Consider the following 12,254-nt stretch of genomic DNA (forward strand, 5'->3'; position numbering starts at 1 on the left):
GTGAAAAGATGACCAAATTATAGATCCTAGGATCATAGAAGAGCCAGAAAGGACCTCAGAAGGCATCTAGTCAAACCCCCTTATTTTACAGATGGGAAAACTAAGACCCAGAGAAGTAAAGTGACTTGCCCAAGGTCACATAGCTTGGTATGTGACCAAGTAAAATCAAATGACCTGGGTTTGAATCTTGACTGTTCCATGTACTGGCCATGTGACCTTGGACAAGTCAATTCTCGGGATCTCATTTTCCCATCTGTTAAAGAAAGGTTTTTTCCTAAGTGATCCCTAAAATCTTCTCTAGCAATCCTTATGATTCTACAAAAGTTCCCCATGTAGGAGAAAGCCTGAAAGACCTGTAGTGTTATGAGCATTTGCCTATAAAAATGACGTAGTTTGGGGTTCATGGTAACTCTTGCTTTCCTCGTGGTGGTCTGTTTCTCCTTGCCTGCTTCCTTTCCTTTCTCATTACCTGCTCCAGGTGGTCTGGTCTGTAAACTGGGGACAATGAGACCTAGATTACTTGAAAGCATGAGGCTAGTCTGAATATCTTTTGAAGTCTCTAATCACTAAAATAGAAAATTGTGACCCCCAGGGTGTGATTATAAAACCTTAGTATTTAGAACTGGAAGGGACCTGAGAGATTATCTGGTCCAACCCCTTTTTTTTCCAGATGAAGGAACTGAGACTTGGAGAGAGGAAGCAACCTGCCCAGGGTCCCAGAAATAGTAAGTAACAGAGCTGGTGGAGGATAAAGCCAGGCATGCTCAGGGCTCCAGATGACCTGAATTCAAATCCTGTCCCTGTTGCTGACTACCTGCATGACCCTGGGCAAATCATTTTGCCTCTCTAGACCTCAGTTTCCTTTTCTGTAAAATAAGGGTTTTGGCATAGATGACGTCTGAGATCTCTTCAAGTTTTAAATTGAGGCTCCTCGGAACCTCTATTAAAATATGAGTTATCGTGATAAGAAACAGTTGATATTTTTAGAGCATTTTAAGGTTTACAAAGCATTGATTCTCAACACCACCTGAGTATTTTACAAGTATCCACAGTTTTCTAAAGAGGAAACTGAAGAACAAAGAGGTTGTGACTTACCTGGGTCACAGAAGTGGGATTCAAACCCAAGTCTTGCCTGGCTCAGAGTTCAGTACTAAGCTGATAGTTTAGGTGGTCTCTGGGCCATGTCAGTTTATGTAACTTAAAAAAATAACCAACAGCTTGTAAAATACCAGTTGTTAGAGGAAAGGCAATATTGGGGCACAAGGATCTGTTTGGTCGACTTTCCATAAATGTCAGCTCACTTGTTTGAGGAAGCACCATGTTGAGGTATGTACAGCAGAATGATACCGAAACGTCAGGGTGAGATATGGCTCCCTTCTAGGCAGCGTTGACAAAGCATCAGCCATTTTCCTCGGCTACAAGAGTTGGAGTTCTGGTATATGGCCATAACCTGGGCATCTTCTGCCCTAAGTCTCCTCAGTACAGTGACAGCTTCCCTGTCACACCAAGCTGAAATTTAACCAGTGCCCTTCCCTGTGGAGGGAAAGGCATGCCCACTGTATGGAGGTACTGAACATAACAGGAGGGCTTGCCTTGTAGTTCTCCGTTGGGCTTACAAAGTTTTTGCAAAGGAAAGGCTAGCCCATAGCCTGGCATTGCCACAGTGGGAGAGAACATGACTCCTTAGAACCATAGTCTAATCTTGACCTATGAGGAAGACCATGTAATCCAACATGGCCATTTTATAGGAGAGAAAGCAGGCTCCAAGGGACTTGCCCCAATTCACTCAACTAAGTAGCAGCAGATCTGGGACCAATATCCAGGTCTTCTAAACAATCAGTCCAGGACCTTTTCAGTTCTACTATGGTGTTTCCTGGTATCAGATAGAAAAAGTTGGGGGTTTTTTTAGGGTTATATAGGATAAATTATATAACTTTAAAAAGTTGTATAAACTTTTGCTATTGTTCCCTCCCATTGAACAATTTTTAAAAAGAGAATTTAAAAAATATCTAGGCCTTTATGTTGGGGGACATAAAGAAATAGAAGATAGAATCTCTGCCCTCCATGGGCTTATTATCAGGGTGTTTCTATAAGGCCCACATATGAAATAATTAGTTAATAATACAGAATAGAGAATAATACAGGACAGATTATGTAGACTGCACAGCATAAGCTATGTGGAGGATTGGGAAGAGGTTGGTATGGGTCCAGAGTAGTCACAGGGAAGTTTTCCTGAAGGCAGTAGGACTTGAAATTGAGAGGAAAAACGGGAATACCATTGAGGCACTGGTGAGGCCCCACCTTATTCTCGATCCCAAAGTGAATCTTGATATTGCTGGGCTCCTGCAATAAATCCAACAAAATGACTCTCAGCATGGGGGAAGGGAGGAGGCAGGAGGTGGCCAGTGGCCAGCTTGACTGAGGGTGAGGGCCCAAGACCTCTTGCACAGCTTGGAAGGACAGGCTGGAGGGAGTTTTGTTATTTGAATAAACTTTCCTTCCCATATGCATAAAGTCACTCTGTTTGTGCCCACATTCCAGAACTGAAGATTGGGTTTCCTGCTGGCAAAACAATCCAGAAGTCAGAGTTAGTATTCAGGCAGGCCAGGCATAGATGGAGAAGCTCAGATTGGGGGATTTGGGGATGGGGGAGATAACTGTTAATCACAACTGCTGGGCCTCTAACCCCAAAGAGGATAGGTAGCATGAGTGTTTTCTAGCAGCCAGGACTTGAAGCTCCCATCAGGAGAAACTAGGGTACCAAGAGTATTACTCAGACTCAAGGAAGAGCCAGGGCTGCATTGGGATTTGTGGGAGAGATAGGGGAGAGCAGCCTGGCCTCAGGTCCTCAAGAGAGAAGAAACCGGGCTCAGGAACCAGAGAACATGGTTGGGCCTGCTGCTTTCCTCTAAGTGTGAGTGAGATGTTAACCTTCCAGTGTCATCAGGGATGCCCAGAGGGAGATGAATGGCACTCAACTAATGAAGCTCAGGTGGTTTGGATAACTTTATTTTAAGAGAGAGAGGCAGGGAGGGGGAGAGAGAGACAGAGACAGAGAGAGAGAGGCAGGGAGGGAGAGACAGAGACAGAGAGAGAACATCATTTTTTAAAAAAGCCTTTAATGTATTTGTACTGAGCATAACTCTTATCAGCCAATCAACAGGCATTTATTAAGTATATACTAGAGCCAGGCACAGTGCTATCACTGGAGATACCTTGAAAAAGCAAAAATAATCTCTCACCTCAAGGAGATTATGTTCTAATGAAGGAGACATCATATATATAAACTGGTACCTACAAGACAACTAGAGTAGCTAGGTGGCACAGATGAGTGCTGAGCTAGAGGCAGGAAGACTCATCTTCTGAGTTCAAACTGTCCTCACACACTTAGTAGCTGTATGACCCTGGGCAAGTCACTTAACCCTGTTTGCTCCAGTTTCCTAAATGAGCTGAAGAAGAACATAACAAACCACTCCAGGATCCTTGCCAGGAAAACCCCAAATGGGGTCACAAAGAGTCAGACAGATCTGAAATGACTGAACAACAACAAAGCTAGAAAGTAGCATTAGAGGGGAAAGGCCCTGGTACTTGGGGGAATCTAGAAAGGTCTCGTGGTGTAGCTGGCATTGAAAGGAGTCTTCAAGGAAGCCAGGGATTCTTAGAGGTGGAGGTTAGGAGGATGAGCTTTCCAAATATAGGAGACAGCCAATATAAAGACACAGAGATATGTGATGAAATATTGTGTGCGAGGAACAGCGTGTAGATTTGTATATAGACTATGAAAAAAAGTGTTAAAATCCTGAAAAGATAGGAAGGGACCAGGTTGTGAAGAGCTTTAAATAGTAAATAGAAGAATCTATATTTGGTCCTAGAGCTAATAGTCATTGGAGTCTATAGTCATAGGGGGAGGGGTGTTCCATTTATTAGTGGTCCCTTTTGGCATGATCTCATGCCTGGAGCTTTCCCCAGGGTAGGTGAATTAAGATGATAAACCCAGGTGCCAAACTCCAGAGAGCTTCTCCACTGCAGTGGGGACCAGACAGCACTCAGGGCCACAGCAGAAATGGCAGACGTAGTGCCTGCCAGCCCATGTCTAAAACGCAACCCCAAAAAAAGGGACCCAAGAGACAGAAATAGATTTGATCAGCATGCAGAATCCCCTGTATTGACATCGTTTCCCTGGTAACGATGCCTTCTCTCTACTTTCCCCAAGGCCCCCTGCCTGATTTTTTGCGGCTTTTCTTTTCAAGGCTGCCTTAGATATGCATGATAACCTTATTTCATCTGTATACAAATATAATTTGTCAGCTGCACAGACTCCCCAAATGGCTTTGCATAAGAAGGGTGGGGGAAATTTGCTTAAAGGTCTGTCTGTCTCCTCTAAATCATTGGAAGCTTGGCTTCTCTTTTCACCTTGTTCCCACGGCGTGAGGCAGCTGTGTATGAACTCAGTCAGATGGTTCCTCCCTTCCCCTCCCAGCCCAGGTATCCAGGTATCCACTTATGTTTTTCAAGCTTCCTTGAAAGAAGGGAGTGGCAATGGTCTGAACCCCTGGAGATTCTACCTGAGATTTGTCCATTTATCTTTAGGACAGGGGTGGAGGTGGGGGAGATGACCAATCCTACCAAATCTCATCTCCTCCTTCTTAGTCACTGGCTCCCCTTCTCTCCATCTCAGTTGGTAATGAGAGAGAAGGAGGTGGTGGTGGTGACTGTGAATGGATGGGGACCTGGATAATCCACACACTGAATCATGAGCCCCTGAATAATTGACAGTTGACCACTTGAATGCTTTTGGTGGTTTTTAAACATTTTGATTGATCTCTCTTTGTTTCCTTTTTCTGTGTAACCTTTGAGGAAAGTGGGAAAAGGGGTATGTGAGCACATGGGGAGGGTGTGAAAGTTAGAAACCAACATCTCTGGTCACCAGGTGACACCTTTCATGATTTATTGTGCTGGGTGAGAGTTCTTATGTCACTCAGTGAGTGATAGGAAATCTGATTCTCAAAGCTGTCCTTTGTTCAGCCCCCTTTCCAGTCCATGTCTTCTGATACTAAATGCATCACCAGAAACAGAAGTGAACACCTGCGCAGCAGAGAGAGATGTACACATTTGACCCCTGTGTGATGTAAAAGTCACAGGACTTGTCACTAACAGCATCTCCTTATTTGCTGTGGAGATTAGGTGACAGCTGGCAGGGAGGAGGGGTGCCCTGTGGAGGCTGTTCTGGAACTGTCTTGGACATTGAGGGGACCATTCTGTGGGACAAGATCAATTGCCTAGTGTTCTTTGCTACTCCACTGGTCTCTCAGCCTCAGTCCTTTTGGTCTTCTCTGAGCTCTGGTAGTTGAGGGTTCCAATTCCAAATTAGGTATTGCACTTAGCATGAGGCACCTACCTGTGCCTGCAATGCCAGTGAGTGAGCAGTGGGGGAGGGATGGGGAGGCTGCCATTGAACAGCCCTGCTGTATAATTGTTCTGTGGAAGTTAACCAGGTGGTAATTGGAGACTCCTGTGGGAACCAACAAGAAATAAAACAAGTATTTTATATGAGTGTCCAGTCTCGGAGGCTCTGGCCTTGTGCTAAGCGTAATGGGGTATACCAGACTAGTACATGATTTATAAATCCATATTCAACAGCAGAATTTCACAGTGTGTGGCATATAGTCGGTGCTTAATAAATGTTAATTGATTGGACAGTCCAGCTTTCCTGCTTTCTGGTTCATGTTCGTTCCTTCCATTATGATAGTTGGCATTTATATGATGCCTTAACGTTTGTAAAATACTTTATATCATATGCCATTATAGCAATGATGCCTTCTTTGGGATACCTTCCCTCTGTGATGTAATAGCCCAGTTGTAAGGAGGTGAGGATCAGGCTGAACAGGGGCTCAGGGAGACCTTCATAGCAGTGATAGGGGCAGGCTGTGGTGATGGAGGCATCCACAGCCAGGCTGTGGCTCATAGCAGTGGGGCTGCAGCCACATTTCACTATATTCAGGTCATTCTATGACCTCCAAATAGGGGGCTGCTCATAGTCGCAAAGACAGGCTCACTGTTTCCCCCTCATCAGGGGGCTGTTTAGCTCCGATTTTTTCTTTGTAGTTGTTTTTTTCTGGGCCTGGAAGATTAAGATGGAATGTAAAGGACAGAGTTTCCATGTGAGAGATTGAGACTGACCTTTTTCTTGCTAATAGCACCTTCATTATTTCTTAGGTTTCTGGACCTATGTCCTTCTGGTGGGACAATGTCATCTGACCAGAATGCAGAGTTAGTGAAGACTAGCGCTGGGAGGAGGGGGAAGGGAGTTTGGAGTACTGTGGCCATTCTGAGGCTCCTAGACAGGTGCTTCCAAGGCCTGGCTCTGTAATGGACTGAATGCTGCTATGGTTTGAGACCCAATGGCGGTGTGGGAAGTAGAGCTGCTTGGGAAGTGCTGCAGAGATAGGAGCGCAGCAGGCTGGTTCATTTTCTATAGGCTAGTGTTAATACTACACCATTCTGTCTCTACCCTCAAGCATATCCCAGTCTAGTTGTGAGGAGGCAGAGTTGGGCAGGGGGATGGGTGCACTAAGGACATTGGCCTGGGGGTTAGCAGATATTGGCTGTAGTCCTGACTCTTTGACTTAACTTGCTGTGTGGCTTCAGTTAAGTATTTTTCCTCTCTGAGCCTCAGGTTCTCTCTCTCTGTCTCTCTCCCTCTCCCCCTTCTGCCACTCTCCACTTTTGTGGTCTCATCTTATTGGTGTCAGACTTAGTATAGACACCCAATCAACTTTGGCCCTACTGCAGCTCAAAATTCCTGAACCCAAGCAATCCACCATCCTCAGCCTCCCCTAGTAGTAGGGTTTACAAACATACATCACTATGCCTGGCCAGTTTTCTTCATCTCTAAAATAAGATCTCCAGGTTTCCTTCCAGCACTAATATCCTGTAGGTCAGTGACTCTCTGGTTAGTGTCTTCAGTGAGGTGAGAGGCAAGAGGTAGCTTGGAGGACCCAGGATTGAATTCCTGCTTCTTTAAATTACTTCCTGTGTGACCTTGGGCAAGGCTCTTCTCTTCTGTCCTATGAAACAGGATTGTCATATGCTAGAATTTCTTCATTTGCTCATTCATTCAGTGGACTTAAGGCACAGTGGTGGTAGGGGGATAGTGTGGTAAGGTAGAATGAGCACTGACTCTGGGGTCGAAGCACCTGGGTTCTGGGTATCAGCTCTGATGATTATTACCTGTGTGACCCCAGGAGAGTCATTTAACTACCCTTGGCCCTCTTTTCCTCATCTATAAAATGAGGGTGTTGACTAAATGGCCTCTGAGGTTCTTTCCAATTCTAGAGACAAAAATGAAAAAGTCCCTGCACTCAAGGAGCTTACATTCTGTTGGAATGTGATTTAGATCTGGAAGTGACCTTTGAGATAATCTATAGCTCAGGCTGTCCAAGGACCAGCCTGATTTGTAGGAAGGAGAGAGAGAATAATAGCAGACACCACAGGTACAGGCCTGTATTCACCTCCTGATCAGAAAGAGGAATTCCTCTAAAGCAACAAAGACTCAAAATTCCTCCTGACCTACAAAAAGCAGGGTAGGCATCCCAGGTCTTGTGACAGGGATTGTTGGGCAAATGCTTTAGATGGCAGTAGGTGGTAGAGATGCAGGCTGGGTCAGTGTGCCTGGGAGGCCTTCGCCTGCTCTGGAGTTCACACCTTCTTGGCCTGGGCCCATCTGGGGGTCTGCCCATCTCTTCTTCTGTGTCATGGTGCCTGTGAGTGATGAGGATACCTCAGAGGGCAGGAGAAGATAACCCTGTGACTCCAGAGCATAGTATGGTTAGCCGGGCTTCTGGGGGCAGTCGTCTGGGAATTGGGGAGGGGGCACAGAGGAATGGACTGAAGCAGAGAGGATGACAGAGCTTTTGTTTCACTGTTTGTTTTAAGATGGGAATCGACTTCCTCCCATTCAAGTGTCCCCGGAGGTGTAAGCTGAACGTGCAGGATGTGGGGCAGCAGCGGCCTGTCTTCTCCCGGCTCTGCCCCACTTGTTTATGCCTTTTTTGGCATTTTCCCTGGGTCTTCCACTTCAGTTGCTTCCCTTCCTCTTCCCTCCCACCTTTAGGCGCATTCAGTTAGAGGACCTATTGTTGCTGAGTGAGCCTTAGTTAAATATTTGCCAAACAAGAATAGTATTAACAGCTTCAAGAAACCCTGCTACTTCCACCTGTGGTAGTAGGTGGAGGTAGGATTTGGGTCTCTCTTCACCTTCCTCCCCCCCGCCCCAAATAAGACCCAGAATAAACTGTTTAGAGAAGGATCAGCCCCAGACATGGTGGCTCTCATTCTCTTAGCATGAGCAGACACATTGTTGACTGGGGGAAGGCACCCAGAAACATGTTGGATGGCCAACTTGGAATTTAAAATCTCTTTAAAGTTCAAGGGGTGGCTAGGTGGCGCAATGAATAGAGCACTGGCCCTGAAATCAGGAGGACCTGTGTTCAAATGTAGCCTCAGACACTTAACACAAAAACTAGCCATGTGACCTTGGGCAAGTCAACCCCAGTTGCCCTCCAAAAAGCAAAAAGTAAAATAAAATCTCATTCAAGTCATCAAGAACAGACTCTAGTTTTCCAGTTTTCATAGAACTTCCATTGAAATTCTATCACAATTTCATTGATCTCCCCCATGTTCCCCCAATGTTTCCCATCTTCCAGTTTTTCTTATTATGGTCTCTCCTCTCTCCATCCATTCCCCTCCCTCTCCATATCAGTCTCTGTCGATGTCTAAAAGTCTAAACCAGAACCAAGAGAACCAAGGTAACAGGGTTTAGAAAGAGCTCAGGGGGATTAAGGTCCATACCAAAGGTATCCATGAAAGCTAAACATTGAGCTGAAACAGTGGGTTAAAGTAAGGTAACATATATAGTTTATACTTATATAAAGTTAAGGCAAAAGCAATATATGTGATAGATCAGAGACAGGAGGCCCTTGAAACTGTGTCAAAGTCTGCCTCAGACAGGAAGCCTCTTGGATTCTTCTTCCTGGAACAGGAACCCGTGTCTAAGATGTGACCAGCCCAAGGCTTGGACATTTCCATGAAAATTAAGCAGAGAGGCAGAGAAAAGATCCTAAATTGATTTTAAGCCCCACTGTCCAATTTCCATGGCTGAATACATCTATCTCTGAAGTGTTGAGTTACTTGTTGGTAAATGCTGGAAAAATTCCTCTTGTGGAAAGCGTAGGGGGTGGGGGAGGCTCAGCTTATTCCACAACATCAGCATGGTTATCTGAGTGTTTATTAACAATCAGCTCTTTAGTTCCACATATTTTTAGGCTTGTTACTGTGAGATTGGGTTTCTCAAGTTGAGCTCTTATGGCTTATCATAAGATACTTAAAAAACATCACCTTAAATTGCAGGGGTGTTTACTTGTTAGAGTTCCCACAGGTAAATGATCTGAAGCCCTGGCAGCTGAGTCTCAATCTAATCTTCTTTATTATTATTATTCTCTTTTTTTCCCAATTTTTAAAAACATTTTTATTTAAAGTTTTGAGTTCCAAATTCTATCTCTTCCTCCCTCTCTCTTTCCTCTCCCCCCTCCTTGAGACAGTAAACAATCAGATATAGGTTATACACATGCAATTATGTAAGACATTTCCATATTAGTCATTTTGTACAAGATGACTCAAATAAGAAACGTGCACGCAGAGATTGCTTCCCAGGGAACATTTACAATGTTTCTGCTACTTCCTCTTTGATCCTGAGTTTGCTGGCTCCTAGAGGGCTCTTGGTTCTTGCCTTGTATGTGTAGCAAAGAGCCCATTGACCTAGACGCTAGGGACCTGGGTTCCATTCTGGGTTCTGCCCCTGACTGGTTCTGTGACCCTTGGGTCAATCACTTCCCAACTCTGAGCTTTGGTGTCCTCATCTATAAAACCAGAGACTGGCAGATCCCTATGTTTCCATGCAATTTTGAATTCTGTCTTCTTAGCTCTTGTCTAGTGCCATTATTTTATGACTGGAAGGCTCTGCCTTGTAGAAAGTCTGCTATAAAGAGTTCCCTTCTTCTCAGTCTTACCCCTGCCCCATTGCATTCCCTGGGGGAAAAAGCCCTTCATAGACTGAAACCTATGATGCTGCACAGGAATTGTCAGAGGAGTAATAAGGCCTCACACTTGTTTATCTGTTGAATGGTCACATCTGGTTGTGTGTGAGATAAAGCACAGACTGCCTTTTCAGGAAGCTCTGAGGATCTATTCTAGACCTTGTGAACACAGAAGTCCATAAGCACTGATTTTGCTGCAGGGGTGTTTTGAAGCTAGCTCATATGTCTCTGGGGAACCCCTTGTTAAATTTTTAATGTGAGGATTTACAATTTTGAAATAAGCAAAGAATACAAATTGGGACTTTATCTGTTGTTTTAATGATTATCTAGACTTGAAAAAGTGGCAGAGAAAATATTAATAATGCAGCTTAAATTTTAAAGTGAGCTGGTTAATTTGAGGGGGGGCAGACAATAGGGGTTAAATTATTTGACCAGGGTCACATAGCTTGTAAGTAACTGAGGCTAGATTTGAGCTCAGGTCCTCCTGACTCTAGAGCCAGTGCTCTATCTACTATGTCACTCAGGTTCTTCTAAAAACTACCTGTTTAGCTATCTATAGTCCTATGAAAAAAATGCTCTAAATCACTATTGGTTAGAGAAATGCAAATCAAAACAATTCTGAGGTACCACCTCATACCTATCAGATTGGCTAATGTGACAAAACAAGAAAATAAGTGTTAGAGAAGATGTAAGAAAATTGGAACACTAATGCATTGTTGGTGGAGTTGTGAACTGATCCAACCATTCTAGAGAGCAATTTGGAACTATACCCAAAGGGCCATAAAATTGTGCAAACCCTTTCACCCCACAATACCACTTCTAGGTCTGTATCCTAAAGAGATCATAAAAATGGGATAAGGACCCACATGTACAAAAATATTTATAGCAGCTCTTTTTGTGGTGACCAAGAATTGGAAATTAAGGGGATGCCCATCAGTTGGGGAATGGCTGCACAAGATGTGGTATATGAATGTAGTAGAATACTATTGTTTCATAAGAAATGATGATCAGGCAGACTTCAGAAAAACCTGGAAAGGCTTACATGAACTGATGCTGAGTGAAGTGAGTAGAACCAGGAGAACATTGTTCACAGTAATAGCAACATGGTGTGATGACCAACTATGATAGACTTAGCTCTTCTCAGCAATGCAGGGATCTAAGAAAATTCCAAAAGACTTATGATGGAAAATGCTGTCCTCATCCAGAGAAAGAACTATGCAGTCTGAATGTAGATTGAAGCATACTATTTTCTCTCTTTTTTTTTTTTGCTTCTTTCTCGTGGTTTTTCCCTTTGATTCTAATTCTTCTTTACAACATGACTAATGTGGAAATATGTTTAATATGAATGTATATGTATAGCCTATATCAGATTGCACACCATCTTAGCGAAGGTAGAGGAGAGGGAGGGGGAGAAAATTTAGAACTCAAAATCTTATAGAAGTGAATGTTGAAAACTAAACATTAATTAATTAATAAAAAACAACAACAACAAGGAAAACTGCCTGTTTGTATGCTTTGACCCTTTATCAGTTGGGGAATGACTTGTGTTCTTATAAATTTGACTCAGTTTTCTCTATGTTTGAGAAATTAGACCTTTAATACTTGCTATAAAATTTTTTTCCTAGCTTTCTGCTTTCCTTCTAATCTGATATGATCAATTATGCTGATAGTTTTCCTAATATGGAACCAGTCCTGTATTGCTAGTATAAATCCCACCTAGTCATAGTATATGATCCTTGTGATACGTTGTGGTAATCTCCTTCCTAGTATTTTATTTAAAATTTTTGAATCAATAGTCATTAGGGAAATTGGACTAAATTTTTTTCTCTGTTTTTGCTCTTCCTAGTTTAGAAGCCCCATATTTGTGTCATAAAAGAAATTTAACAGAACTCTTTTGCTTATTTTTCCAGATAGTTTATTAGTATTAGAATTAATTGTTCTTTAAATGTTTGGTAGACTTCACTTTTGAATCTATCTGGTCCTGGGTATTTTTTTTTTTCCTTAGGGAGCTCATTGATGGTTTGTTCAATTTGTTTTCTAAGATTGGGTTATTTAAGTATTTTATTTCTTGTCTTAGTCTGAGCAGCTTATATTTTTTAAAATATTCATCCATTTCACTTAGATTGTCAGATTTATTGGCATATAATTGGGCAAAATAGC

The 12,254-nt window shown here is 43.2% G+C and overlaps 1 protein-coding gene across 2 annotated transcripts in view; it reads left to right on the forward strand.

Moving 5' to 3' along the window:
- NIBAN2 (niban apoptosis regulator 2) overlaps positions 1 to 12,254 on the forward strand; it is a 106,499-nt gene that overhangs the window by 21,932 nt on the left and 72,313 nt on the right. Inside the window, exon 2 of one of the 2 annotated variants that reach the window (XM_069069559.1) lies at positions 671 to 725. The exons of the other annotated variant lie outside the window; for it this stretch is intronic. Within the exon in view, the coding sequence (XP_068925660.1) occupies positions 671 to 725 (55 nt within the window). The remainder of the gene's footprint in view (positions 1 to 670; positions 726 to 12,254) is intronic. 2 annotated transcript variants of the gene reach the window in all.

Source organism: Petaurus breviceps, unplaced genomic scaffold (genome assembly GCF_028583685.1).
Source record: "Petaurus breviceps papuanus isolate PSGF00001 unplaced genomic scaffold, PetGlider_PUasm1.0 90779, whole genome shotgun sequence".
NCBI classification, from domain to species: Eukaryota; Metazoa; Chordata; class Mammalia; order Diprotodontia; family Petauridae; genus Petaurus; species Petaurus breviceps.